General features: G+C 41.6%; 1 protein-coding gene across 1 annotated transcript in view; it reads right to left on the bottom strand.

Annotated features, from left to right (window-relative positions):
- Positions 1–2386: 2386 nt before the first annotated feature.
- Positions 2387–24962, bottom strand: part of GADL1 (glutamate decarboxylase like 1) — a 244640-nt gene continuing 222064 nt past the window's right edge. Inside the window, exon 15 of the mRNA XM_048838656.2 lies at positions 2387–4252. Within this exon, the coding sequence (XP_048694613.1) occupies positions 4247–4252 (6 nt within the window). The 3' untranslated portion in view covers positions 2387–4246. The remainder of the gene's footprint in view (positions 4253–24962) is intronic.

Raw genomic sequence — 24962 nt, 5'->3', positions numbered from 1 at the left:
AAAATACTAGAGCTGTTTTTTTAAAAACTTAATTCATAAGCGTTCTCCTAGTGTGACCCATTTCCAGGGGTTGCATGTGTTCTACAGTGCTATGCATGAAAACCCCTCCTCCTTCCCCATTTTATTTTAAATATCCAAATGAATGTGAAGATACCTTGAACTGGTTATTTGTTTTGCCTCAGAACAGGTGCATTCCCGTTCTCGCACTTTTGCTTTCCAGATCAGCCCCACAACAGTACTTCATTCCTGAACTAAAGGATTCTTTCTCGTTCTTCATGTTGATGAAATCTTTGCCTGTAGTTAATGGATTAAGACCACCACCAACACTCATTACTCATAGACCCAATTCCCTCCATTCAAGTCACTGAGTTTTGCCACTGACTTTATATGGGATCAATTCTGCTCACACTAAAGACTACCAATCTGCCATCAGGTGGTGGTGACATCTTTCCCTCACTACCAGCACAGGCCATATTTAAGCTCATGAACGGGTGCTGAAAAGCTCAGAACTACTTTATTAGTCCCCTGAGCCATCTGGTCCCCCTGAGAAAACATGTCCCACACCACCTCCTCCAATCCTGAGGATTGGTCAGGCTGGGGCAGAGCTACTGTTCCCAGGAATGAGTGGCTTTTGTTTCCCTGAGAATTTGGGCCAGACACACAATCTCACCTTTCCTTCTAGAGTTGTATGCAATCCGCTTCTATTGAGGATGAGGGGGCAAAGTTGATTCTTCCTACTAGTAAGTGGTGGTGATTTTTTTCTTTGTACTTTTTTCATGCAAATTAAAAAGCAAGTCAATTTAAGAAACTTCATGTAGTTGCTTCATCTTGGTTGGGTGTAGGAAGTGGAGCTTTGGAGGGAGCTGAGGATCTTTTGAGAGAAGGAATTTCTTGGGATTTTGAATTCTTAATGGGACACTGATGTTTTCTTACAGATACTTTTCTAAAAGGAGAAGTATTCCTGGAAAGAGTTTCTCCCCCTAAGCATCTGGATTTTAAGAAACACTGACTGCAGGAGGCAAGGGTTTCACCAAAAACTTTCTGTAAATATGGTAAAACAATGTTTGTTCTGAAGAATCTGACAGGTAAAATGAGTATGAATACATTGAGCAATAGGGTGTATTGCTAAGCTCTCTGTCCTGTGATGGGCCATGCACCCACCACCAGCCATGATGGGATTGATGAAGAAGGCCTGAGAGGACAATCAGGTTATCTGGTGTCACTCAGGAATGGGAAGGCCAAGGTTAGTTAAGAGTGAAGACCAGCTGGTGCAGCATTATAAAGCCAGGAGGCTGAAAGCAGAATGAGGCTGCAGGGGAAGGAAGCTTCAGGCATTCCTTGGGATGAGAGAGGTGATCAGGGACAAGGGGGAAGTCCAGGGAAAAAGTATACCTGAGATCCTGCCCTGAAGTAAGGAGTCTAACAAGAGGCTTGGAGGGGATAAAGTAGCCACAGGGAGTAGAGTGGACTCCTGTGATAAACTCAGAAACAGGCAAGGGAAGAGAAAGAGGCTGCGTAGAAAGGAACCCAGGAAATAGCAAAGGAAACGGGGACTGAGCAAACCTGGATTGCTGGTTATAGAATCCCTGGGCTCATTCCCCTACCAGCCACTGGTATAAGGGCACAGAGCCTCGAGCTGGGGCTGGAGCTGAACACTATTTGCAGAAGGCATTTGGACTGTGGACTAAATGGGGTCTTCACCACAGGGCAAGTTTCCAGAAGAGAGACTATCGTAGAGAGCAGGCGGGCACCTGATGCTCTGAGAGCTACTTTCCCAGAACTAGACACAAGGAGGCCCACTAGCAGCGAGGTGAGAACCATGTTACATGGCCCTTGTGCTCATCTGTGCACAGTCAGCTTGAGAAATTTGTGGGTATTTGTGAGCAGCAGCAGTATTGCTAAGTCACCAGTGGGAACGCAGTGTTAATGATCCTTTCGACTAGAAAGGAATTATTAAATCTTCTCGTCTATTAGGAGTTTTATGAAAAAAATGCAGTACAGTGCAATAGCATCCTTCAGAAAAAAGATCACAAAAAGCTCTTGAGAGAAGAACGTGTCAGTCCTGGTTGAGTTCCCTTATGGATGGGACTCCTGTGCTGGACCCAGGCCTTTGGATCCCATGTGTTTTTAAGCCTAATAGGTCTGAGTAGCCTCCAGGACTATCTCCAAGTCCAGCCTCTGTCACACTCCTGGGGTAGAGATACAGTACCCTGTTCGTTGGATGTGGGACCTTAGGGTCCTCTTGCCCAAGCTCCTAAGACCAGTGCTCACCCTCCAAGTCTTCCCAATATCTTAAGCACATTCTCCCTAGAGAGCCACCCTAGTCAGTATTCTGAATTGCTGCTTCACCCTTCAGGGACCTGTTAAAGCAAGGAACACACAGAACTTGAAAAATCAATCACCCTTTACATATAGACAGAGCACAGGAGATATACACATCTATGAAAAATAACTAACACCTGCATGCAAGACCCTCCCTCAGTATCCTCATCCCACTGGAGGGCCCTTTGGATCTTAGTCAATGTCCTTCCAGGGAGTCAATGATCCGCCTGTACTCCTTCTCCTCCTTTCCAATCTTGTCTTCAGGTCCTGGTATCTACTTGCTAGAGAGAGTCTCCTTTTAACAGCAGTTTCTAACACCTTATGTCTTCCATTCTCCAGTCCTCTCTGGGGTGTGGCTTCCAACCCTCTGTTTTCCTTACAACAGATAAGTGTCATTAGCAAATTAATTGTCTTTGTCTGGTAGTCTCCATTGTCCTGCCTGAACAAGGTTATTCAATTGTTGATGGTCCTTCCCCATCCACGGACAAACACCTAGGTGCCAAACCCTTTCCCCTCCTCATAGCACAAGAAGGATGACATAATTCAACCTGACTGTTACATTAGATAGGGAAAGACATCACCAAGTGTATAATCGTACAGAGAGTCATACAATCAAACTGGAATTCATAGACATATAACAGAGAAATAAACTTTAACAGGTGCAATGACTCATACAAGTGAAAAGGGAAAATAATCTTTAGGGAAGGATCAGAAGACAGGAGGAATCTTAGACTACCAGGGCTCAACACACTGTAGTTCTTGGGAGTATCTTGTGGTATGCACTCATCTGAGCTTAGCAGTGGAACTCTGTTTACAGAAGATGATGAAATAGTCCTGCCAAAAGGTCCTTGACAACATGTCATTGTGAGGAATTTGCTTCCCCGTGCCCAAATCTGGAGCTCTGTTCAATCTTGTGCATGTGAGCAAGAATCTGGGTTATATGCCCAATCCCATGTACACTCTGAGATACCAATGGGAGCCAAGTCATTGTCCATATTTTTCCTGAAGAAAAATTGGACACTTTAGAGCAAAGAAGATGCAAATCTTGCAAGTGTTTTTGTAAAACTTGTTGTTAGGGCTGAGTGAATCTCTCTGCCCCCTCCCAAATTTTGAAGGCGCTTCTACTGTGTTTGTGCCCTGTTCAGATTTGCATTTCAGAATATCCTAACAAATAAATTTACTATCCAGAACGTTCTCAGAACTGGTGAATTTTAAGTGAATATTTGCAGAAAGCAAATTTTGAACTCATAAGCAGTCATTAGTAACCTGTGTTTTAGAATTGTACCTATCCTATTAGGGACAGGAAAATAATACCACATGTCCAATATGAGTCCAGTCAAAGCCACCCCACACTTCTTGAATTATGAATATTGAATGTTCTCACCCAGCTGCCTGCAAATGATCTATAGACTGAGAATTATTTGCTGAATTTAATCATTCAATAATTTTGAAAAGTGTATACACATTTGAGAAAATCACAATCTCTTCACAGACAATTCATGAACGGAAAGAAAAAAAGTACACTTAATTGATTGAATGATTTTCTGCAAAGGATATACCTAGCTCTACTCTTTACAGTGAGGCAGGAAAAGGATGCTCATCATAACAGCTAAATGGAAAAGTAAGAGGGGCTTAGAGTCAGCTGTAGATTAAAAATGCAAAGGAAAATTGCATACAAAGAACAGGATTCAAATGATGCGGCTAGGTACAGAGTATAATAGCTTTAGGTCACAGAGAAAGTTACAGCAAAGGGCTCATCATAAGGGCAGTACACATTTCAAATCCTTCTTGCTCTTCGTTGCAAAGCCTCCCCTGTTGGTGAAAGCAGAATGGTTGTACCATCATGGCAGTGTTCATTCTCTATGAATCATGGCTGCCTTCCTCCTGGCAGGATTTGAGTATAGCCACTGAAGAAACAATCGTCTCATTCCTGGATGGCGTGCAAAGGAAGAAAGGAAACAGTTTATCAGCAATAATGCATAATGGAGAACCACTTCCTATTAATTAAAAAAATAAAAATACAAAACTGTAACGTGAGCATTTCTGAGCTGGCTGATTTGCTAATGTGGAACACTGGCTGGAAAAAGGATGATAATGTGGAACACGAGGGCATGACTGCTGATCTAATAGAGAAAACATGCGGAAAATACCATGCAAAACACTGACCAAATGACTTCATGTGACTGGCAGGTTTCTTTTTCTGCAGCGGGCAGATTGTTCCCAAAAAACATTGGGCGCATACCTTTCTAATGGGTGAGGCAAATGTATAGGGTATCTTAGACCAAAAACACATAGTTTGTTTCCCATACTATAGCTGTCTCAGAGATACATAAGGCATAAATCCATTCTGGATGTGGAAGGGGACAAGGGTAACCAGGGCTTGATCCTGCAGTTGGATCCATGAAAGTGAACCCCGAATCTATGTGAAGCCCCACTGTAGGATTCCGTAGGTTTCTGCACGGGCACAGCACTTCACTTATGTGGGTTTGATTGCAAGATTGAGGCTTACCTGAGACATTTATTGTTCACACATTGCTTAAGGTGCTTGCAGGAGCTCTGTTTTACTCAAGTCCTGTTCCTTCCAACTGTCTGTGCACAGCAGTAAGAGCTGCACAGCACCCTACCCAGATTCTCTCTCTTAGAAGCTCAGCCCTTAAAGGCACAGGTCCCTCTATGTCACGCTACCCAATACTTAAAATCCATTTTTTTCTTTATTTTTCCATCTACCTACACACTGAGGGTAGATGCAGCTTGCTTACTCTATGCCTTGGTACTTGCACAGAACTCCTTGTAACCTATCATCACTTACATAGCTTGATCTTTACATCTAGTCCAACCCCCTTCACTTTTCATCTAGTCCAACCCCCTGCTCAAAGCAGGACCAACCCCAACTAAATCATCCCAGCCAGGGCTTTGTCAAGCCGGGCCTTAAAAACCTCTATGGATGGAGATTGCACTACTGCCCTAGATAACCTATTCCAGTGCTTCACCCCCCTCCTAGTGAAATAGTTATTCCTAATATCCAACCTAGACCTCCCCTACTGCAACTTGAGACCATTGTTCCTTGTTCTGTCATGTGCCACCACTGAGAACAGCCAAGCTCCATCCTCTTTGGAATCCCCCTTCAGGCAGTTGAAAGCTGCTATCAAATCCCCCCCTCACTCTTCTCTTCTGCAGACTAAATAACCCCAGTTCCTTCAGCCTCTCCTCATAAGTCATGTGCCCCTGCTCCCTAATTGTGTTCGTTGCCCTCCACTGGACTCTCTCCAATTTGTCCACATCCTTTCTGTAGTGGGAGGCCCAAAACTGGACGCAGTACTCCAGATGTGGCCTCACCAATGCCGAATAGAGGGGAATAATCACTTCCCTTGATCTGCTGGCAATGGTCCTACAAATGCAGCCCAATATGCTGTTAGCATTCTTGGCAACAAGGGCACACTGTGACACACATCCAGCTTCTCGCCCACTGTAATCCCCAGGTCCTTTTCTGCAGAACTGCCGCTTAGCCAGTCGGTCCCCAGCTTGTAGCAGTGCATGGGGACTGACTCACCCCCTTACTCATCTCTTTTCTAAACCGAACAGTCCCAGTCTTCTTAATCTCTTCTTGTTCCATACCTTTAATCATTTTTGCTGCCCTTCTCTGTACTTTTTCCAGTTGTAATATATCTTTTTTGCAATGGGGTGACCAGAACTGCACTCAGTCTTCAAGGTATGGGCATACCATGGATTTATATAGTGGTATTCTGAAGAAAATCCTGATTGAACCAATTTGTTTAACTGAAGTATAACAAGCATATATACACTAGTGGCCTGTGCTAGCTGCGGCAACAATATTATTAAGTTAACCACTGGGCTGACTCAGAAATGTCTTGTGGTTTTAAGAGTTGTAAGGTGTCTAGATGCTATGACAGTGGGCGCAATCCAAGTGGGGGGGAGAGAGAGAGAGCACATAGGCCGACCTACATAGTAGTCTGGCATTGTGAAATGAGACCTTCGTCGTTTCCGTGTGTTTCACTGGAGTATATGCTGGCATGCATTTGGTCAGGCATATTTGCTCAGTCAGTCATTTTCTTAACATATTTTTTCACCAAGGCAGCATTTCTGTATAACTTCCAGCCTAGGGGGAAAAAATATTTGGCTTTAACGAAGATATTAAGTATCTGACCGGCTCATGCTGCTGGTCTAGTCCCTCATGCTTTTATCTTCAGTGAACCACAGAAAAGACAACATAAGAGGTAAAGAGTAGGTTGGATGTCTGTCTCTTTCTATCCTGCACATAAGAAACATACAGTACATATTAAAAATTATTCTGAATAATAGTACCACCAGGAATATTGGAGCTACAATAATATACAGTTCTTGGCAAAATATCATGCTGGATCCACAGTCCAGCTATAATTATCTTGCATCGTAAATTTCATTTTCCCATTAGGCCCTGTTTTTTCACTCTTCCATGCTGGAAATATGCCATGTACCTTAATATGGGGTTGAAATCTTAATCCTAGTTTTATTAGGTCTATGAAACCCATATGTATTGTGCTATATGGGAATTAATCCCAGATGACTGTTGGCGAACTGGTGTCTGTAGTTGTCAAGTATTAGTGTCCTTAAAGTAAGCGTGTGATTTAGGTGGTTTTTTTGTTTGTTTGTTTTTGTTTATACTGCACACTCTGTTACATTTTTATGAGATAAAGACAAATGGAATGCTTGGCCTTAATCAGTTCAAATGCTAGTATTTCCTAACCCACATCACCAAGATAGTCTCACAGCTGCTCAGGCTTGTTCCAATAAGCTTTAAAATAATAATGGAAAGGTTTATAAATGAGAGAGACAATGTAGGTGAGGTAATAACTGCATTGGACCATCTTCTGTTAGTGACAAGTACAAGCTTTCAAGCTTCACAGAGTTCTTCTTCAAGTCTGTCAGTTCTGTGAATCTCTGTGTACTAGAAAATGGTCTAGTAAAAGATATTACTTCACCAACCTTGTCTCTCTCATATCCTGGGACCAACACGGCTACAACACTGCAAACAAGATATAAGAATAGTGGAAACCAACATGAGATTAGAAGCAACAGGCCCCAGTGTGTCCTAAACTAAACCTGTTGTAACTCTAGTCTCTTCGTGGGGGTAACTCATGTCAGAATTTGGCCTATTAAACTGTTTTGGAGAAAATAATGCTAAAATGCGGAGGTGGGAGTGACTCTGTCTTTGTTTGCTCTTAAAGGACCCATGTCATTTTAATTTCGGTCTTCGGGAATAGGGTTGTGTGGTGCGGACAAAAAAAGTTCATGGCTTCTGAAATCTCAGACAACTTTTAAAAAGGAGGACGACATTACTGCGACCTGGGTACTTTTTCATTTACACAAGTAGTGTCCACAAGGGGGAGTTACAGAACAGCAGGCTAATGCATGCTGCAATTCATACCCTTGCAGTCACACCATATAGATCATCTATTTCGCTCAAACTCAGTTACAGTTAAACTCTGTCTACAAGGGCAAAAGCAAAACCTGCTGCCCTCCTGCAGCAAAGAGAGGGAGATTTTGGATGACTTCACAGGATGTGCAGAATCCAGAATAGCACAGGTTCACAGGGAATCCCTACCTGCTTGTGCAAAGATGAGTGAGGTACAGAGGGCAAAAGAAGATCCTTCTGCCTCGTGAGGTGGTAGGGCTGTGGAGGCTGCTCCAGACATTGGGCTGGACTGGCCACCGTAGAGTGAGGCTGCTGTTGCTTCATGGCTTGTAGGGGAAGATTCCTTCCCCCAACACCATGGAGTTCTCCAGTGCCTGGCTGAGAAGCTGGGAGAGAATATTGCCTCAGTGGAGAGAAAGTAGAGAATTCTTTCAGTGGACTTTCACTCCTCCTCTTCATTGATCATAGCTTCCCCCCCAGAATATAGCAATAATGGTGGGGAAAGAGAAGAGAAATCGCCTCTGTCTTGGAAGAGGAAGATCAAGCAGCAACCCTTGCATTGTGATTTTTGCTGTAGATTATCCAGCAGGGAAGATAGAGGTGTCAGGCCAGTCTTGCTACTCCTGTTTCACCTTCAAAGTGAAAGTAGGGCCTCCCAGAGGCTGTACCAGAGCTGCCAACTCCCTCTGCCACTACACTGAAGATGTGCCACCTCTCCTGAGGTGCGGGACAGGGATCTTTTACTTCATAGGCCCTCTACTACTACAGTGATATTCTGCTTGCAGGGTGAAATTCAGCCCTGTGAAAAGGCCATCTGCAAGGCTTAGGCCTGAGGCCCAAAATGGTGCATCGGACTTGTTCTGGCTCTCTGCATTGTACCTCCAGTGACAATTTTCATGAGGAGGGGAGGGAAAAAGGCATAAGAAGATTCCATTGTATATCGGTCTCCTTCACTATAATTATTACTCACCCCTCCCCTTCTCCAGCCTACCCTAATGAGACAAAGATTAACAGAATTTAGGATTTCGAATCTGCCAGGTTTGAGAGAGTTCACACTTCCCCAGGCGGATTCCTACAATCTCTTTTTCATTATGCCTCTGTGGCTGTGTTGTGTTGGGGAGCAGGTGGGCAGCTACAGCTTGTTTTATTTCGCAGACTACCTGACTTTATTTCCAGATTTGATTTTCTAGGAGATAAAGAATCTTTAATATTTTGCTAGAAAAGCTGATTGAGTGAGCTTAACAGAAGAATCAGGAGTGTTAATCAGAGGCTGCTCTACCTACAGGCAAGCTAGGCAGCTGTCTAAAGAGGCAGATTTGGCCCACAGACTGGGCTAAACCTGAGTGGCATTGTGATCCGCTGTGCCATGTCACAACATCACTCACTCAAGTTTGGCCTCGCTGTCCATCCATCACAACAGAGGGGAGGCTGGGCCAAACTGAAGTGTTATGGGAGGCGGCCTATGGAAGTGTTGCCTACAGCAGCAGATTGCCTTGAGTGGCCTCTGGTATTAACGAGAATAAATGGGGTTCTTTTTTAAAGCTCCAGTCATGCCTGTGTTGGCAACAAAGTGTGCCAAGAGGAGCTGCTTGTGAGGGATAATAAGGATATAGTGTACCAGTATTATCCTGTTATTCCTGTCACAGGATTACTGTACTGTGACTGTTCATTCACTGAATCCCATCACAATTTGTAATACAGTGTCATATAGTGGAATGTGAATCTCACTCAGATTAAATACCTCTAAAGGCCATGCCGTTCAGATTCTGAGTTTTAATGGAGTACTGGTATTTTTTGAAATGGAGAGTATGTCTGGAAATAATAGTTTTCCCCTTAAAATAACAGATGCTTGGTGACCTTTCCCTATGGGAAGTAAAAATCTGACACCAATAAGAATTCCTGTAAATGTGGTGAACTGTGCTGTTTAAAGAAAGTGACAATTAAAATGGAAAGGAATTTATTAAGCAATAGTTTCTCTTGCCAAGTTTCCTGCCTCTTGTCAACATTGTTTTACAGTCAGCCTGGGAAATTTGTGGGTGTTTACTAGCAGCCTCAGAATTGCCAAATTTCAAATGGGTATCTACCCATTTTAGCCTAACATTTTACCTTGGCCAATATTTGATGCTGCAAATAAAAGCAAAATCCTTCAGAATGCATTTAGCCAAATGTACATGTGTTGTGTGTGAGAGAGAATTCCTTCCTGATCCCTGCATTGATCAACTTACACCCTGAAGCATATGATTTGATATCTTAGTGTGCATAACTAAAGTTATTTGGTAATACAATTATCCAGCTCTATTCAAAATCTAGCCACAGTATTTAATGCAAAGACCTCCTGTGGAAATGAATGAATTTAACAGGCTGACAACATGCCTCAGTAAAACAGCATTTCATGTTATTTGTTTCATTGTTTGACCTCTTGTTGAGGTATTATGAGACATTAGAAAGCAAAAGCTCTTCAGTGGAGACATGAAGTCAAGCTTCTTTTTTTGGGAGGGGTTAGGGGTGGGAAACGGTTTATCACTCTATCAGATATTTTAAAGGCCAGTAACATATATTTGGTTCAAGCTAGGTGCCATGCTCCTTATTCCTTGATATATATTGTCTTCTAGTGAAAGGCAAATATGAGGAGGTTGAAAGAATTTTCTTTGAACTGACTATAACAAATCACCATGGATCAGACAAAAACTGCTGAGGCTAGAAAACAATATTCTGATGAAAACTAAGAAACAGACAATAGTGGAAAAAAATCTTATTGTTGCTTTGATTCCAATAGAAAGTTTTTGAAACCATCTTCTGAACTCTCAAATTTCCTTTATGGGATAAACTATAAACCAGCTTTCTCTCTTTTTTAGAATAAGTATCCCACCCACCTCAGTTCCATTGACAATGGTTAATAATCGACTCCATCTCTTTATCTGCACCCGCTAAAGAGCTGGGTAATATCATGCAGTAAAGAAATCTCTGTGCCATTGTTGTCCATTAATTGAAAATATTTTAAACGTCAGGTCACAAAGTGGTTTGCAGCATTTCGCACAGCTGGAGGAGTCATAAAACAGAAAGGGCAGCAGCTGTACAATTTCAAAGAATTACTGAGAAAGGAATTTTGGAAATGTAATGCAAGTATTTTCAGCTCTCCATCATCTGTCCTTTCTCTCTCTTGTGCCTACGCATGTTGAAACATTAAAAAATTACAGAGACTGTGTATCTATGTACATTTCCTGGCATTTAGAAAATTATGGGTTTTTTCATCTTTATATGGTGGATTTCCCAGCTCTGCTTTTGGTGCTAAATTGACCATTAAGAACCCAAAAGACTTCAGGGGCTTGATTCAAAAGAGAATTTAGGGGCCTAAATCCAACATTTTGGCACCACTTGTGGGGCCAGATCTGGTAGATGTGCTCTGAGCTCACCTAACCTGCACAAAAGGCTGCTGAAGAGAGAGTTTTCCCCCAACAGCCCAGTGGATAGAGCGCAGGTTCAAATCCAGGTTCAAATCTCTACTTTGCCTGATTTGGAACAGGACCTGGAACCAAGGTCTTTCATCTCCCATGTGAGCATCCTAACCACTAGGCTACAGGCTATTCTGTGGTTGGACCTTTCTCAGTCTGCCCTGTGGAAGTTGTTCCACTTTATATAAATAATTCAATATTTGTTGGGCCAAAGAGAATGAGAGTGACTGTGTTGTGAGATTGGGCTGACCTGGTTTAGGCACCTAACTGCAGGAGAGGGTTCACAACTGTGAATCCCGAGTGGAGGCAGGCACCTCCCTCAGGCCCATAGTTAGGCTCCTACCTTGCTTTGAGGAGTGTGACCTAACCCCTGCATGTCTCCTCAGCAATTCCTATTAGCTAGCCTAAGAGGCTCTCCACTCAGCATGCTGGCTTCTGTGAATCCCTGTTTTAGGCACCTACTCTCCTCATGCATTGCATGGGGAGCCTAGGTGCCTAACTCAAGGTTGTGGATTCCACTAGCAATAGGTGTCTAAATCCCCTTGTGAATCCAGCCCCAGATGCAAGGTGGGTATACCTGTTAAATCCTATAGTTCAGTCCACGCTGGGTAACCAAGGAAAGGCACAATCCTGTAAGCACTCCACCTACAGAACACCTATTGACTAGATCTTGTTACTTGAGCACCTGCTTATCTTAAGCATGCACTTAAGTTCATTGAAGGCAATGGGATTTAAGCGTGTGCTTAAAGTTATGCACATGCTTAAATGCTTTATTGAATGAGGACCTTGAATGGGAGTTTCTTGAGTGAAGAACTCAGAGGCTATTGTGATTAATGCTACATAAATATGAACAAGGAATAGCTAAATAGAGGATAAAACAAAAGATGTGCAAAAGAAAACGGAATGGAAGTTAAGGAGTTTGGTAGCAACTAGAATAGTGATTTAGAAGCACATGCGAATCTGTCTTTGCTAAAATATGGACCTGTTTGGCTGAGACTTGGGAACGGGTCTGTTTTTTGCTCAATGAAATCCAAATATCCTTGCACTTTTTTTTTTTTTCACAAAAGTGGGCCCATTTTCAAGCTCAGAATAAAATTCAAAGACAAAACCAAAAAAAATCTGGTTTATTTAGTACATTTGTATTTTGCAACATATATTTCCCACACATCTACCCATTGCTGATGCTGCACAGAGGAGAACCAGCAACGGTATTATTTTTAAACTCTGCTTTTATTCATTATTCTGTTTGACAATTCTGCTAGCACTGCCAAGTGCTTAACTTCTGATCGTTTACAGGTACAACGTCTTTTGCAGTCTGTAGCAAAACTATTGACTTCAATGGCAGCAGCAATGGATGCCAAGTATAATCAATCTAAGAGTATCAAACAAATAGATAGACAACCGGGTTACTGCATAGGTGGCTGTGTTAGATTCACTATTAGTTTAAATTAGTTAAGCCACATTGCTGGGCAAGAATACACTTTAAACATGAATCAATATCATGTCAATTGCATGGGTAATATACTGGTGCAGTGGATAAAGGGATACTTTATGTTCTCTGACTCCCTTGCAAAAGCTCACAGGACAGGCCACAATCTGTCCCTTAATGAGTATATTATAAAGAAACTTAGGATCAAATTTTCAGAAGGGCTCAGCACTCCCAACCAGGACCAGATTCTCAGAGGAGCTCAGCTGCTGTTCAGGCACTTAAATTAGTGACCTGATTTTCAAAAAAGTTTGACCAGATTTTCAAAAGTGCTCTGCACCCAGAGGCTCCTGTTGTTTTCAGTAGAAGCCGCTAGATGCTGAGGGGTTTTTTGTGATTTGTTTTTAAATTCTGGCCACTTAATTTAGGTTCCCAAATTGGAGGTGAGAGCTCTTGCAAATCTGGCCACAATTGTAGGTGCTGAACACTTCTGAAAATCTGGCACTCTCGGGGGAGGGAGGGGTGATCTTGCAAGGTGCTGAGCACCTCCTGTGAGGTGCTAACTGCCTGGGGTGAGTTGCTGAGCCTGGGGCCTGAGTGTGTCCAGCATTTCTATAGAATTTTATTAGCTTGTTTGTAAAACATATAAAGTGAAATCCTAGCCCTACTGAAGTCAGTGGGTGTTTTACCATTGGTTTATCAAATTTGGTAGGTTTCAGAGTTTAGACTAGTGCCTAGAGAACCTAATCAATTTTCTACAATTTTCATCTCTATTAAATTCCATAGACCTTTTCTGGAAGGGCACGAGGGACCAAGAGGGGAAAATATATTTTAAAGCAAAATGAACATGTCAGGCTTTCAGGTCTTTGATTTCTAAGCCTTCCCTTCTGTTGTGTCTCTGTTCTCTTTCCAAACACCTCCCTCAAATACATTTCTTTTCATCACAAAACTAATTTTGTGTTGTGATTAAACAAAATCTTGGCAACATGCCCAACATTTTCTTTCTGCAAACTTCATAGGACCAAAACTTACAAAAACATTGGTGAAAAGTGAAGAAAAATGGTTGTCAAAACAGTAGAAGCAAAACTGTGCATAGTAGTATGGAAATAATCAATGCCGCCTTCAGTGAAGTACACCTACCAAGCTCCTTAAAAAATTCAACAGTTCACCCAATCCTCGAGATGCCCACACTTGACCCTGAAGAGCTCTCAAATTATCATTCTGTCTCCAACCACCTGTTCCTGAGACAAATAACTGAGAAAGTAGTAACTTCCAAGCTCCAAAGACATGTGACATCAGCCAACATCCTGCATGCCTCACAATCAGGATTCAGACTAGAGCACAGCACAGATGGCTCTAGCTCTACAGGATGACCTCCTCCTGGCCATGGACATGCTTACACTGCCAGGCCCCCTGTAGCCTTTGATACAGTGGACCAGAAGGTACTGCTAACCTGCCTATGTCACATAGCAGGAGTAGCTGGCCCAGCACAACAGTGGCTTCAATCAATTCTCTCCAGCCGAACTCAGAGACTAGTAATGGGTATCTGTTCCTCTTCCCTGAAGGCCCTCACCTGCAAGGTCTCTTCGTGATCCATACTATCAACACTTCTTTTCAATCTCATTGGGAGAGATAGTGACATTCCATGGACTTCGCTGCCAACAATATGCTGATGACACAACTGTATATCTCATCCTCAACTGATGCTGCCACCACCACTACTAAAATGTCAGAATGCCAACAGGAAATTAGCTCTTAGATAAAGAGCAGCTGACTCAGGCTGAATCGAGGCAAGACCGAAGTGCTGGTCAAAAAGAGGAAATGCTTCAAAGAGCTGGCCAAGATGTTGTCCCCATCCCCATTCGCCAATGTGGTGGGAAGCCTGAGGGTCCTGGTTGACTCTTCACTGAACTTGGATGATCAGATACCATCTGTTTCCAGAAATGCCTTCGGTCATCTCCAGCAGGCTACGAAACTTCATTGCTTCCTCCAAGACAAGGACCTGGTCACAGTGATCCATCCGTTTGTCACCTCCAGGCAGGATTACTGTCACTGAAGCTGGATGTGAGGATAATGCACAGGCAACATGGTACAAAATGTGGCTACCTGTCTTCTCCGTGGCTTAGGCTGTGCTCAAGTCCTGTGCTCAAGTCCCTCCACTGGCTCCCAGTCAGCTTCCAATCCCAGTTTAAGGCATGGGTCCTAATTTTCAAACTAGCACTGCCTGCCGCTCAGCAGCTCCCCTGCTGGCCACCTGCTACATCTCAGGAGAGGAAGGAATCGCTCTGGCAAGTTCCCTTGCCTGCATCTCTGCCATGCGATGGGAACCTGAGGAGAGCAGGATAAGAGTACAGCTGGCTCTGTCCAAGCCTAAGGAAGTAGTTGATGTATTGATTGTGACTAGAGCTGGTTAGAGAATGAGAACATTTTTTGCAAAAACTTTCATGAAAAATGTGTCCCTTTTTTCCGTAGTAAACTTGAAATATGAGATTTTTTGACCAGTTCTTTTCTTAATCTTTTTGCAATAATGTGTTCAGCTCTGAAGAGGCTGGAGGCCACTGTTTTAGGGCTCAGACAACTTGATCAAATGTAATTACAGTGCCCATTCTCTCACAGCCAACCTTTCTCAGAGCTATTTTTTCCCCCACGTCTGCTACCCACTGTGACCCATGACACTTTAACAGTGAGCAACACTATTGATAATCCAGAGGTTCTAGTCTCCTATAAATAGCTACATAATGGGTAAGGGAAATTGTTAGGCCTTTGTGATTCTCTTTTTCTGGTTTGAGGTTTCAATTGTCTGCATTCATTTTTCAACTCTCTCCAGCCTGCCTTCAATTGTATATATCTCAATCTTAAAGGAGGTGATGGAACTTTTTAAGAATGTTGATTTTAAAATGAAGAGATTGTAGAAGTTCTTTCACTGATGCCTCTTTCAGTGAAGTGTCTTGATGACAACGCTGCAGTATGTTAATTTTCCTTTATGAATGCTGCTGTAATTGTAATCCTGGCAATGATTTTCATGACTGCTAATTCTCAGTCAGTGCAGGGAGCTACAGATTTTCTTCCTATGGCTATTTGTGCTGGATCTCAAACAATATTAAATTGCTTGAACACAAACTTATTTTTCCCCTTAAATTTGCAATTATTATGGCATCTGTTATGTTATATTTTGGATGTGACAGCAAAATTTTGTTTGAATTGGTCAGGGAAAGGTAACTATTTTGATTTGAAAATATTAAAAATGAAAACATTGAAAGGCATCATGGAAGAGGGAGGGAATCATAGAAATGAAGGGCTGGAAGGGACCTTGAAAAATCAAGTCCAGTCCCCTGTGTTTAGGCAGGACCAAGTAAACCTAGACCTTCCTTACAGGTGTGTGTCCAACCTATTCTTAAAAACCTCCAACTATGTGGAGTCCACATTCTCCCTTGGAAGCCTATTCCTATACCTTTATGTTAGAAAGTTTTTCCTAGTATGTAACCTACATCTCCCTTGCTGTAGATTAAGGCTGTTTCTTCTAGTCCTGCCTTCAGTGGCCATGGAAGGCAATTGATCACAGTCCTTTTTATAACAGTCCACCAGTCATGTTTTCTCAAGACTAAATGTGCCAAAATTTTAAAAAAACCTTTCCTCCTAGATCAGGTTTTCTAAACCCTTTATCTAAAACCTTTATCATTTTTTTTCTCTTCTGTGGACTCTCTCCAGTTTATCCACATCTTTCTTAAAGTGTGGCATCCAGAATTGGACACAGTACTCCAGCTGAGGCCTCACCAGTGCCGAGTAGAGCAAGAGAATTACCTCCCGTCTCTTACATACATCACTCCTGTTAATATACCCCAGAATATTAAGCTATTTTGCAATTGCGTCACACTGTTGACAATTTGTGATCCACTTTAACCCCAAGATCCTTGTCAGCAGTACTACGACCTAGCCAGTTACTTCTCATTTTGTAGTTGCGCATTTAATTTTTCCTTCCCAAGTGTAGTGCTTTGCACTTGTGTTTATTGAATTTCATCTTAATGATTTCAGACCAATTCTCCAATTTGTCAACGTCATTTTGAATTCTAATTCTGTAATTCAAAGTGCCTGCAAACCCTCCCAGCTTGATGTCATCTGCAGATTTTATAAGCATATTTTTCGCTCCATTATCCAACTCATTAATGAAAATATTGAATGGTACTGGACCCATGACTGATCCCTATAGGACCCCACTTGATATGTCATCCCAATTTGACAGAGAACCATTGATAACTACTCTTCTGAGTATGGTCTTTCAACCAGTTGTGCACCTACCTTATAGTAATTTCATCTAGATCCTAATTTCCCTAGTTTTCTTATAAGAATGCCATGTGGAACTGTGTCAAAAGCCTTACTAAAAACAAGACGGATCATATCTACTGCTTCCCCCTATCCACTAGACCAGCAACCTTATCAAAGAAGGAAATTAGGTTGGTTTGGCTTTGTTCTGGAAAAATCTACACTGGTTCTTATCTGTAATCCTACTATTCTCTAGGTGCCTAAAAATGTATTGTTTAATAACTTGTTCCAGTATCTTTGCAGATATGAAAGTTAGGCTGATTGGCCTATAATTCCCAGAGCCCTCTTTGTTCTCCTTTTTAACAATAGGTACTATGTTTGCTCTTTTCCAGTCTTCTGGGACCTCACATGTCCTCCATGACGTCTCAAAGATAATTCTAATGGTTCCAAGATTGCTTCAGCTAGTTCTGTAAGTAACCTAGGATGACTTTTATCAGGCACTTCCAACTGAATACAGCTAACTTATCTAAATATTCTTTAACCTCTTCTTCCCCTATTTTGGCTTGTGTTCCTTCTCCATTGATGTTAATATTAATTATGGTGCATCTGGTCACCATTAACGTTTTTATTCCAGACTGATACAAAATAGTCATTAATTATCTCAATCTACTTGATGTCATAGTTACTAGCTCGCCTTCCTTGCTAAGAAGAGGACCTACACTTTCCTTCTTCTTTCTCTTGCTTCTAATATATTTAAAGTACCATACCTTTATGTCCCTTACTAATTGTAATTCATTTTGTGCCTTAGCCTTTCTGATTTTGTCTCCACATGCTTGTGCTAGCCTTTTGTACTCATCCTTAGCAATATGTCCACATTTCCAAATTTTGTAGGATTCACTTTTGATTTTCAAATCATTAAAGGGCTCATGGTGGAGCCATATTGGCCTCCTACTTGTCTTCCTATCTTTCCTTCCTATTGGGATAGTTTACAGTTGTGCCTCGAATATTGTCTCTTTGAGAAATTATTTTCTGAATTCCTTTATCGCTTGATTTTTTTTCCTGTGGGACCTTACCTACCACTTCTCTGAGTTTGTTAAAGTCTGCTATTTTGAAGTCCATTGTCCTTATTCTAATTGTCTCACTCCTTGCTTTCCTTCCAGCTTGCATTTTAAAATGTTGAAAGCTTAATAGTTAGGGTTATTTTGACAAGTAACTAAATCCAAAGAAGCATAGGTCAAACCACTGTAAAAAGGGGAGTATTCAAATGGTAGCAAAGAATGTGTCTAAAAACCTCTGACATACAGGAATATACCATCAAACATGCACATTATTCTTTGGAAAAATATATTATAAAGTGTGTGCAGTAGAATCCAGGGAGGCCAATGGGAAATGAGGATACTCAGACTCTCACTGCATTGGGCCCTACATCTCTGTGTCCTGTAAGAAGTAACCCAAGGAAAGGGCAGTTTTCAGTTCAGCAATATGACCAGCTGTTCACAGAGGTTACAGATAGGGAGAATGGTCAGATTGGGTACTGGGGTTTAAGTCAATGTAAAGGTTCAGAAAATTGTATAACTACAAAATCCTTTATACCCACCAAACTGAAATGACAGTAAACTACTGGATCTACCCAGTCCCTGCACTTCCTGAGTAAGTAGTATTATTATTTACTATTTGTATTACTGTAGCATCTAGGAGCCGTAGTCATGGTCCAGGACTCTATTGTGCTAGGTGCTGTATAAGCTAGAACAACGAGACAGTCCCCACCCAAGGGAGCTTACAATTTCAGAACTACAAGGCTGTAATCCTGTCCATTTCTCTTTACTTCAGCTGGAGGGAGAGAGCAAAATTTGTGAAAATGAGAGAGACAAGGAAGCACAGTGAAGGGGGGGAAGCGCTAAAAAAAGAGGGGAAATAAGCCAGGAGGAATGGCCAAAGGAACCTCTCCTTTCCAGCATGCATGAGCTAATGAGGGAAGAGCATTCCACCGCAGAACATCCACTAGATGCTGGATAATACTTTTCCAGCATCTAGCACAATGTGGCCCTGGCCCATGACTAGGGCTCCTAGGCATTACGGTCATACAAATGCGTAATAGTAATAATAATGAAAGAAATAGGAGAGCCTTACATTTCAGCCATTTTATGACCATAATTGTCAGTTTCACTCTGCTGCTCCTCTCACTCACTTTAACAGAGTCATAGAGTTTAAGGACAGAAGGTCATCTAGTCTGACCTCGTGTCTATTACAAGCCATGAATTTCACCCGGTTACCACTGTTCTGAGCCCAATAGTTTGTGTTTGACTAAAACATACTTTGTGTTTGGTTAAAGCATAGCGTACAAAACAGCATCCAGTCTTGATCTGAAGAGATCAAGATGGAGAATCTCCCACTTCTGTTGGTAGTTTGTTCCAATGGTCAGTTACCCTCCCTGTTAAAAATTTGGGCCTAATTTCTAATCTGAATTTTCCTGGCTTCAGTTTCTGGCCGTTGGTTCTTGTTATGTCTTTCTCTGCTAGATGAAAGAACCTTTTAGTACCTTGTATTTTCTCCCCATGGTGTGCTTACATGTTGTATTTACTTACACATTGTAATCAGTTCATCTCTCAATCTGCTTTCTTCTGAGTCACATTCCTGTGGTGACTTGTTAGTTGGGCTTAAGCTTGGCATTTGCCTATTTAAGAGTGCCCAGATAGGGGTTTGGATTGGTTTGGCTAAATCCAGTGGTGAGCTGGAGCCGGTTCAAACCAGTTCACGCGAACCAGTTGTTAAATTTTGAAGCCGGTTTAGAACTTGTTGTTAAAGGGGTGGGCAAACTCCAGCAGCCTGCGGGACCATCCTGTCCGTCCCGCCTGAGCTCTCAGCTGGGGAGGCTTCTCTGTGAATTTTTACTCACCCGGCGGCAATCCGAGCCTTCAGCAGCACTTTGGCAGCGGGTCCTTCACTCGCTCCGGGCCTTTGGCGGCAGGTCCTTCAGTGCCACCGAAGACCCAGAGCGACTGAAGGATGTGCCGCCGAAGGCGCAGAGAGACTGAAGGAACCAGTTCTTTAGCTTCTGGTAGCTCATCACTGGCTAAATCAATTATAAAAGTGATTTTAATTAAACAGATCCAAGTTTTGTATGTTTGTCTAGAACACATAGGCCCTGCTTCTTGATTGGGGACCTCTAGGTGCTACTGCAATACAAACAATAAATAATACCTGATGTGTGACCATGGGCGAGTCACTCCTCTCACCACCTCTGTTTCCCCCTCACCCTTTACCCTGTCTTTTAGCCTGTAATCTTTTCAGGACAGGAACTGTCTTTCTGTATGTGTCACAATGGGTCAGATCTCAGTTTGGCTGTGTATGTTCCACTGTAATACAAGTAATAATAATTGGTAAAAAGTCTACACTGTAAACAAAGAACAGCTACTGTTTGGTCTCAAAACATAGATCTTAAATGGATCAAATTGCTAATGACAGTGGGAAATAGACACAGCACTGGAGCTGGGATATCTCCCCAAATCCAATCAGCTAACCATGCCTTTTAAAATTGAATACCATTACTTTAACTGGATCTGCACAACATCAACAAGAAAAAAATGAACAAAGCAATTAAGTTAACCTGGCAAGAGGGTCTGTTATTTACAACTATATGTAGCCCCACTTTATTCTTTGATTTAGTCTCCAACTTTAATTTCTATTACAACTACTTCTAACTGACAAGTCTTTTGAACTTTGCCACATACAAAAAAGGCACCATAATTCTTAAAGTTCCACACAGTGCAAGTGCTACTAAGGCCTGATCTATACTTAAAATTAAGATTAACATAGCTACAGCGCTCAGGGGTGTGAAAAATCCATAGCTATGCTAACGTCTGGTGTAGATACAGCTAGGTCAATGGAAGACCTACCTACCATCACATAAAATCATTGAACCCTGGGGAGATTGTGTTCCTAAAGCAATGGGGAAAAAAACCTTCCATCACTGTAGGCTGCATCTACATAACAGGGTTATGCAAATGTAGCTATACTGCTGTAATCGCTGAAGAGTAGGCATGGCCTGAGACTTACTAAGCCAAATAATTTAATGAAAGACTATAAAATTGTATTTTTGTTGAAAAAAAATCTCATTTTGAACATTTTAATGAGAATTTCTTTTTTTCAATTTTTTTCCCCAGGGAAATTTTTGTTTTTCTGGTTTTCCCTCTTTCCTTTCCCTCCCCACTCTCTCCATTTTTAGTAGCAAAATGGCAAAAGAAAAAAGGTGGGCTGGAGGAAAAGAGGAAGGGAATCAAAAAGTGAAAAACTGGAAATGATCTAGACTGAAATTTTCAAAAGGAAATTTTTAATGAAAAATTTGAGTAAATGAGACATTGTTCCCTATCAAAACAAGCAAAATGGAAATGATTCTGAAATTGTTCACAAAATTTTTTTACCAGTTTTCAACCTGCTCTAATTTAATAGATTAGGAGACTCCCTCAAGGAATACAAGACTAAACTGGTTAGCACAATAGATCCTAGCACACACTTTCCATAAAAAAGCACAGTTCTGTTGAAAGTCCAGTTAGATATAGTGATTTTGAATTTGGAAAATGGAGGGTAATTATCTAGGAAGATATTCATGAAGCAGTTAAACTTCAGTAGGGCAGTGGAGAAACCTCACATAGGTGAGCTAGCCACTGTCGCAGACACCCAAGACATGAAGGAAGCAACCAGTTGAGACCCTTACTAGATCCTCATGTTTTCTGATGTTGTGAGTTAATTAGCTGATGGCCAGTTTTTCAGTGTATGCCCAATCTAGATATAAGCAGAAAAAACTGGACAAAGAGTTCATTTCTAACCACATGTAATGCCCCTCAAGGGAAACGAAAAGTCTCCACTCACTGTTTGGGATTCATTCAACCCAAAAAATTCTTCAAAAGGAAGGATGAGACCAATGCATGGTTTTGTGAATGGCATATTAGTGTTAGGAGCTACTATGACAGAACCTAAAGAACTACACACTGCACTCCAAACTCTAGAAAACAGAGGCCAAGTTAAATCCAGAGCATGCATCATCTGAGCTGCTGAAATATTTGGAACATTCCTTTACCAAAGGAGGTCAAACTCAGCCCTGCAAAAGTATCAGCAATTACTGAAATCAGTGATCTGGAAATCAGTGATCTGGAAGAAAACATAAAATCATCACTGATAAACTTTGCAGATGACACAAAAATATGTGGAGTGGTAAATAAGGAAGAGGACATTGATACAGAGCAATCTGGATTGCTTGTGCCCAGTTTACCAAGCAAACAATATGCATTTCAATATGGCTACATGTAAATGTATATCTCTAGAAACAAAGAATGGAGGCTATATTTACAGGATGGGGACTCTATCCTGGGAAGCAGTGATTCTGAAAAAGATTTGGGGTCATGGTGGATAGTCAGCTGAACATGAGCTCCCAGTGTGAGGCTGTGGCCAAAAGAGCTAATGAGGTCCTTGGATGCATAAACAGGGAAATCTTGAGTAGGAGTAGAAAGGTTATTTTTCCTCTATATTTGTCACAGGTGCAACTGCTGCTGGAATACTGTGCCCAGTTCTGGTGTCCATAACTCAAGAAGTACGTTGAAAAATTGGAGAGGGTTCAGAGAAGACCCACAAGAATGATAAAAGGATTAGAAAATCTGCCTTACTGTGATAGACTCCAAGAGCACAATCTACTTTAACAAAGAGAAGGTTAAGGGGTGACTTGATTACAATTTGTAAGTATCTACATGGGGAGCAAATATTTAGTTATAGACTGTTCAATCTAGCAGAGAAAGGTATAACACAATCCAGTGGCTGGAAGTTGAAGCTAGACAAATTCTGACTAGAAATAAAGTGTAAATATTTAACCATGAGAGAAATTAACCATTGGGACAACTTACCAGGGGTCTTGATGGATTTTCCATCATGTGCCATTTTTATATCAAGGTTGGATTTTTTTTCCTAAAAGATAAGCTCTGGGTATTATTTTGAAGAAGTTCTATGGCCTGTGTTATACAGTAGGTCAGACTACATGGTTACCATGATCCCTTCTGGCCTTGGAATCGTTCTCTAGAGTCCCAGTCTGGAGCTCTAGCTACTTGGCCACATTCACTCCCATGAGGGCACCAGGCTATCATGGTGAAGTGGAAAAGATATTGGGGAATGGTGATTTATCTTGCCAAATTTCTACCACACCTTGCAGAAATGTCACCACCACTAAGGAATCTACAGGAAGACCAGCAAAATGCAGCCTTCACCAATTATGAAGTGCTCAGTTGCTGGTGCAGATACATTGGTACAGTAGGACAGAAATAAAGAAGTAGCAATTCAGATGGATGCATCCAAATGAGGACTTGAGGCTCTGTAACTGAAGAAAGGGCAGCCAGTTCGTCATGCACCCAGGAGTTGCACACCATAGCAACAATCTGTCTGTGGATCAAAAAAGAGATGTGTGCAGTTGGATTTGGCTGTGAGCACTTTCAATATGTATTTAGGTATGTGGAAGGTTACAGGAGAGTCTGACCGATAACTTTTGGAGACAATTGTGGAAAAAAACCCCACCCCTTGCAGCTGCACCGCCAGCTTTACAAAGAATGAAATTGTGCCTGCGGAAATACAGTGTGGCTTAGCACAGATCAGGGAAAGATATTGCAGTCGCTGTTCCCCGAGTAGATATTTTCTGGCTGGCGTGGCAATGTTTGTCACCTGTGTCAGACAAGAAAATGACAGAACTAATGGTTGCAGCTAAGCAAGATTCCTGGTGACCCACAGTGCTGGCAAATATCATTGCTGGTTGGCCAAAAGAAAAAGTCTGAAAATGTTGTTTAAGCCTGTGATTCTCAACCAGAGGTACACGTACCCCCCGGGAGGAGGGGGGGGGGCACACAGAGATCTTCCAGGGGATACTCAACTAATTTAGATCAGTGATTCTCAACCTGGGGTTTGCAGTTCCTGGGAGGTCACGGGACAGGTTGAGGGGGATCTCAAGTGCAGGGTCAGCATTAGGGGGTGGCAAGCAGGGCAACTGCCCATGGCCCCACACCACAGCGGGCCCCCACAAAACTAAGTTACATGCTTGAGCCTCGCTGCCTGGGGCTCACGCTTCAGACCAGGCTCACAAGTGAAAAACAGCTTCAAGTGTCACACTGAAATGTAAGTACAATATTTATATCCCAATCAATTTATTTTATAATTATATGGTAAAAATGAGAAAGGAAACATTTTTTCAGTAATAGTGTGCACTGACACTTTTTTGTATTTTTATGTCTGATTTTGTAAGCAAGTAACTTTTAAGTGAGGTGAAACTTGGGATGTGCAAGACAAATCAGACTCCTGAAAGGGGTACAGTAGTCTGGGAAGGCTGAGAACTACTGCTTTAAGCTATGAGTGAGAGAATTCATGATATTCTGTGAAGATTTAACAGTTATGGATTATTTGATTTTTGTAAAGGTGAAAGACTTGTTGTTCCAAGGTGACTAAGATCAGAAATTACAAGATTGTTCAGAACACCTGAGAGTGGAGCTGCGCAAATAATGGATTTTTCAGTTTGCCAGCAATTCTGAAAAAAACTTGTCTTGGCTCAAACCAAACACCAATTTTTCTAAAAAAAAATTCAGCAAATCAAAATGTAGAAATAAAATAATTTTGGTTTGAACAAAAAGTTTCATGTTGACAAAATAGAAATATTTTGTTTTGATTTTTACTGATTTTAAGCTTTTGATTGGTTTTTTAAATAAAGTTAAAGGGAATTTTCAAATGAAGAGTTACTTTGAACCAAAAAATCAAAATGTTTCATTTCAGAAATGTCAAAATGAAATGTTTTGATTTTTTGGAATATTTTTAGGATTTTTTTCCGAACAGAAACAATTTGCTGAAACCGACACACATTCACAAAATGGTTCAATGTTGCCAACCCTATATTTTTTGCCGAAGATTTGGCTGAAAAATTTCACCCTGCAGTACATGGAGTAGAAAAGTGCAAGTACAGGGCAAGAGATTTGCTGTTATATCTTGGTATTAAAGACACAATGAAGAACAGGCTCACTGGTCCAAATATTAGAAAAGGAACGCTACAGCCTTAACTCTTCTCCAGAAA

This window comes from Caretta caretta, chromosome 2 (assembly GCF_965140235.1).
Source record: "Caretta caretta isolate rCarCar2 chromosome 2, rCarCar1.hap1, whole genome shotgun sequence".
Taxonomy (NCBI): Eukaryota; Metazoa; Chordata; order Testudines; family Cheloniidae; genus Caretta; species Caretta caretta.
The sequence above is the reverse complement of the archived record's forward strand: the minus strand, read 5'-3'. Positions and strand labels throughout refer to the sequence as shown.